The sequence below is a fragment of the Sprattus sprattus genome (assembly GCF_963457725.1).
Source record: "Sprattus sprattus genome assembly, chromosome: 14".
Lineage (NCBI taxonomy): Eukaryota > Metazoa > Chordata > Actinopteri > Clupeiformes > Clupeidae > Sprattus > Sprattus sprattus.
The window spans coordinates 12,011,296-12,016,692 of record NC_137912.1 but is presented as its reverse complement, the minus strand read 5'-3'; the positions used below and the strand labels follow the sequence as shown (position 1 = coordinate 12,016,692).

The 5,397-nt window shown below is 45.2% G+C and overlaps 1 protein-coding gene across 2 annotated transcripts in view; it reads left to right on the top strand.

Moving 5' to 3' along the window:
• Positions 1-4,474, top strand: part of mpped1 (metallophosphoesterase domain containing 1) — a gene marked incomplete at both ends in the record, with an annotated part of 121,865 nt that extends 117,391 nt beyond the window's left edge. For both annotated transcript variants that reach the window (XM_080851153.1, XM_080851152.1), the window contains 3 exons: positions 1,162-1,273; positions 2,899-3,012; positions 4,356-4,474. In XM_080851153.1, coding sequence (XP_080707279.1) covers positions 1,162-1,273; positions 2,899-3,012; positions 4,356-4,474 — 345 coding nt within the window. The remainder of the gene's footprint in view (positions 1-1,161; positions 1,274-2,898; positions 3,013-4,355) is intronic.
• Between the last annotated feature and the right edge of the window lie 923 nt (positions 4,475-5,397).

The window sequence follows — 5,397 nt, the reverse complement described above, 5'->3', positions numbered from 1 at the left end:
TTCCATTAGTTGTTTCTTTATTGATGTCATTTAATATGTTTGTGCATGCAGAAATGTGTGTGTGTGTGTGTGTATATATATATATTTTGTGTGTGTGTGTGTGTTTGTTTAGTTGGATGAGGATGGGTTGTGAGATGCGATTCTAAGTGACACTCGACAAAGTCACCAAAATAGGAAGACCAGAGTGAATGAACGAGAGTTTCTTTGTGTGCGTGTGTTCGTGTGTGTGTGTGCGTGTTGCGTGTGTGTGTGTGGATGAGCGAAGCAGCACAAGACAGTGAAGCGTCAAACACTTTCCCATAAAAGTTGGCGTTTCAAATGACTGCACACCGTAAATTAAAAAAAGGCAGTGCTGAGAGAGCCAACCGCCACACACACACACACACACACACACACACACACACACACTCACACAAACCCAACACGGCGGTGGAAGATGGATCTGGGGACAGATTGTTAGTGACATGTTAATTTCTACACCGTCACTCAAGCTTGGTGCATCCGCAATCAAAGTGATGGGACACAAGCAGAGCTATCAACTCACTACCCCCTTTCCTCTTTCTCTCTTCCTTCCCCTCTATATGTCTGCCTGTCTGTCTCTCTCTCCAACATGCTCTCCCTATCTCTCCCTTTCCATGTTCTAGTCTTCCTTTCAATCTGGAATGTTCTGAAAGCCGTGATGTGCTGACATGCTCTTGATCAAAGAGGCAGCTGGCTTTAGCATTGCCATTTCATCACTTATGCAGATGTTTACTTATTCATTTATGATACCTGGGCTTTTTTTTGTCTTCCCTGAGGTGTCAAGAAGCTCAGAGTCTGCGACTTCTTGGCGTTCTCTTCCTTTCCCACACACTCACAAACACACACACACATATTTCGGAAGTGTCAGATTACCCTCCATGTGGTGTTTCCTAATCTGGGTGCGGAGGATTAAGATTAGTGAGCAAGAGATCATAGCACCACAGGGGGCAGTGATGAAGATGGTGGTGAAGATGATGGTCATGGTTGTCAGGCAGCATCTGGAGTTTACTAAATAACTAACACTGCTTTCTCTACTCTTTATTTGTGTGTGTGTTTAATGTATGGATGTATGTATGCATGTGCGTATGTGTGTGTGTGTGTGTGTGTGTGTGTGTGTGTGTGTTTGTGTGAGGCAGGCAGCCGTGGTATTATGGATGGGGCTTTAATCTCCCGAGAGGACAGGCTCTGCTGGACAAATGGAACCAGATCCCAGACAACACAGACATCCTAGTGACACACTGCCCTCCTCTGGGTGAGTACCACATACACACACACACACACACACACACACACACACACAGACACACAGACACACGCAAGAATATACATACATGCAGACACACGCATGCATACACACACACACACGCATGCATACACACACACACATATACGCACACATGCACACACGCACACATACATGCATACACACACATACACGCATGCATGAACAGATGCACGCACACACACAAATACATGCACACATGTATACAGACATTTTTGCATTAAACCAGAAACACATTATTAAGCAGCACAAACTATGTCGATATGCAGGCCTACACACACAACACAGAAATTCAACCATGCAGTATCAACACACCAGTGTCGTCTCTCTTGTCGATTTGAGTTTTAAGTGTGTGTTTGTAAAGGTGTTCTATATGTGGATGTGGGTGCCCGTGGGTATATATGTATACAACATGCATCCTTGAGTTTGTGAGCATATCTGTGTGTGTGTGTGTCTAAGTGTGTGTGTAGCTGCGAGTATTGGGCAGATGGAGTTGCCACACCAGGCTGCTAATGCGTGCAGCCTGGAGACGCTGTTCGCAGTGCGGCAAATCCCGCCGCTTCCACACCATGCCATAAAACACACACACACACAAACACACGCACCGAAAAACAGCGGCACATGCTTATTTACACCTTGAGGAAGTTGTTGTGAGAAACCAGATGCTTCTGTCTTCCACACTGACCAATATATTTGCAACTCGTGTTATGTCTCCCTGTGTGTGTGTGTGTTTGTGCACTCTTAAAAATAAGAGTGATGAGCTCAGATAGAGTGTATGTATGTGTGTGTGTTTTATATTCGTGTTTTATAGGGACGTCAGTGGGGGTTTTTGTGGACTCAGCAAAATCCCCCATTCATGGGGCCAGTAAATCAGTCTGCGTCTCTCCCTGTCTACTTAACTCTCTTACCCTCCCATTCTCGCTCTCCCTCTTCTCTTCTGTCTCACACTCTCCTTCTCTTTTTCCCTCTGCTTCTGTCTGCCCTGCTCTCTTATTTTCCCCTCTTTCACTCCTTTTTTGTCTTCTTCCTTCTCTCTCTGATTTATCTTTTTCTCACAGCGGGGGGTTTGCGCTTGATGTGGCGCGGCAATGCAGACTGCTTTCTGTTGGATTTATATTCTTCTATGTAGACTCTATCGCTCTGTCTGTGTGTGTGTGTGTGTGTGTGTGTGTGTCAGTATGACAGCCATATTGTGCATGTCCTTGTGGCAGTCTGAACGTGCATTTTTTTTTACAATGCATGTGTTTTGTGAGTGCTTATTCAAAGGTGTGATGAGACTGCCGGTGCGAGTTTGTATCTAGCATACATTAAACTAGGCCTGTGTAGACCAGTGAGTGAGTGTCAGTGGTGTAGTCCAGGGTATACGCAGTTATACGGAGTTTACCCACTTATTTTTCTGTCAGCATTGAGTATACCCACTTCTCAAAACAGGGCGTTTATCCTGTGCTGTATGGGCTGCTTTTAAAAATTAAGAGTATACCCACTTCTCCAGGGGCCACTACACCACTGGTGAGTGTGTGTGTGAGTGAGTGTGTGTATGTATGATTGAGTTGGGCATGTTGTAGACTGTGCTCTGTGCCTCTCGTACCAAACAGGCTTTCTGGACTGGGTGCCCCGGAAGATGCAGCGCGTGGGCTGCGTGGAACTGCTCAACACCGTGCAAAGGAGAGTCCAGCCCAAACTGCATGTCTTCGGACACATCCACGAGGGTAACTCTCTCTCTTTCTCACACACACACACACACACACACACACACACACACACACACACACACACACACACACACACACACACACACACACACACACACACACACACACACACACACACACACACACACACACACACACACACACACAGCAGAGGAGAGACTTTGTTTTAATGGAACAGTAAGAGCCAGCCTAGAAAGAAATTACAGCCAAGACTGCTGTCAGCAACCAGCCATGGTCTTTCTATGGTATTTGTAGTCAGCTCTTACTGGACAGGAGCAAGAGACATTGGGGAACATGTGGAAGGTTTATATAACTGTATTTCAACCACTAGTGCCAATGGGCACTGAAGAAGCATCACATTAAATTCATTGACCTTGAAACAGCCTCAGCCCTAGAATTTAATATGCTTTTACGTACAAGTGTGCACATATGAATGTGCGCATGCGTAAATATAAATGTGTGTGTGTGTGTGTGTGTGTGTGTGTGTGTGTGTGTGTGTGTGTGTGTGTGTGTGTGTGCCCCTCATGCCATGGCCTGGGAAGCTGTGTTTTGAGGTTAGGCGGGCAGGGGCAGCTCTCCTGGAACAGCACGGCCCCTTGGAAAGCTCCAGATTAGAAACTAGATCAGATTCACACCAGCACCAGAGTAAATTTAGCTGTGCCAGGCTACAGGCGCCTGAGCGTTGCCATACTACCTCTGCTGTCTGTCCTCAAAAGAATCAAAGAAGAAGAGAGAAGAATCAGAAATTATAATAATGAAAAAAAATAACTAAAAAAGCATTTGTTCTGTGACACATTTATAGATCTAGATCTGGTAAAATACTTTGATCCTGACACACTAACACAATTCATTAGTGATATTAATACATTTATTGATGTTTTTCGTTGCTTGATTATATCATGGCAGTTCACAGAGACATGGTGAAATTGTTTTGAATGAATGTGCTTAAAAACTCCATGAGCTCATTTGACTCAGCAGGACGTCTCAGGGAAGTGTTCTACTTCATGTATTAACTATACATCAAAAAGTATAGATCTCTCAAAAACATAAAACACAACACACACATTTTACGCAGAACCCTCCGATTAAGGCCTGTTAATTATTGTGTGGAAAATATTTCAGTAAAAACGTTATACTTAGCTTTCAGCCTTTCAGCTGCATTTTGAATGATAAAAACATTTACTAAATGAATACAAATAAATGAGCTATCCTTTTGAAGAGTGTGTTTGCACTTTAACTCATGGGTGCATATCCGTGTGTGTATGTGTGTTTGTGTGTGTGTGTGTATGTGTGTTTGTGTGTGTGTGTGTGTGTGTGTGTGTGCTCGTGCACACCCTCAGGTTACGGCATGATGACGGACGGCACCAGCACCTACATCAACGCCTCCGCCTGCACCGTCAACTTCCAGCCCATGAACGCGCCCATCGTCTTCGACCTGCCCAATCCCAGGAGCACATGATTGGACACTCAGGCCCTCCCTTCCCTCCCCGTCCCCCCCACTCCCCACCAATCAGGGTCCTAATGTATGGGTGGGTGGGTTTGGTCTTGTACATAATATATCCCTGGCTGGATAGATGCTGTAACCAGGCTCTGTGTCAGCCTCTGCTTTCATGTCCCCCTTATTTTATGTAGTGAATGTCTGTCCTGAACCCCCTGAACTCTGTCTGGACTGCAGTGGACCGACTCATAGCGTCACGGCCAGACCCTCTCAGTTCTGAGTTCTGGACTTTGCATTGCACTTCTATCGGCCCGACAATCTGTGCTGTGTGTCTGAGTGTTTTATGAGTGTGTGTGTGTCGGTGTGTGTAGATGTCGGTGTTTGAGTGTATGTGTGTGTGTTGGTGTGTGTGTGCGTGAGGTTCTGGGTTCTCTCGCCTGCCGGAACTCAGGGAATGCAAGACCATCCTAGCATCCCTCTCTCTTTTGCCGTCTTGTTTTTCGCTTTCTCGTTTACTGACTACAGACCGCATGAAACTATACCAGTGTCTACGACTCTGGAAATATCATAGGTGCGACAAGTGTCCTCCTCTTTTACATATCTCTCAGTCACTCTCTCCATATGTCTGTAATGGGGGCAGAAACAGTACTGAATGTGAAATAATACTGATCCCACCAGATGAATGAGCTCATCTTCTCTCTCCTCTTCTTTCTGCCCCCTTACTCTCCCCGCTCATGACATCTTTCTCCCGTTCAGGGTCCATTCCTTCCTATCATTGTTCCTTTAAGTGCTTGACAGGCCTGCAGTACTTTAGATAACCTGGGACTGGAAGATGATGGTGTAACTGTTTGGGCTAGTTTTTCGCAGGGAGTTCTATGTAATGTACAGTAACTGTCAATGTAACTAAAAAAAAAAAAAAAACTGCAAAGGTAATGGCTTCAAAT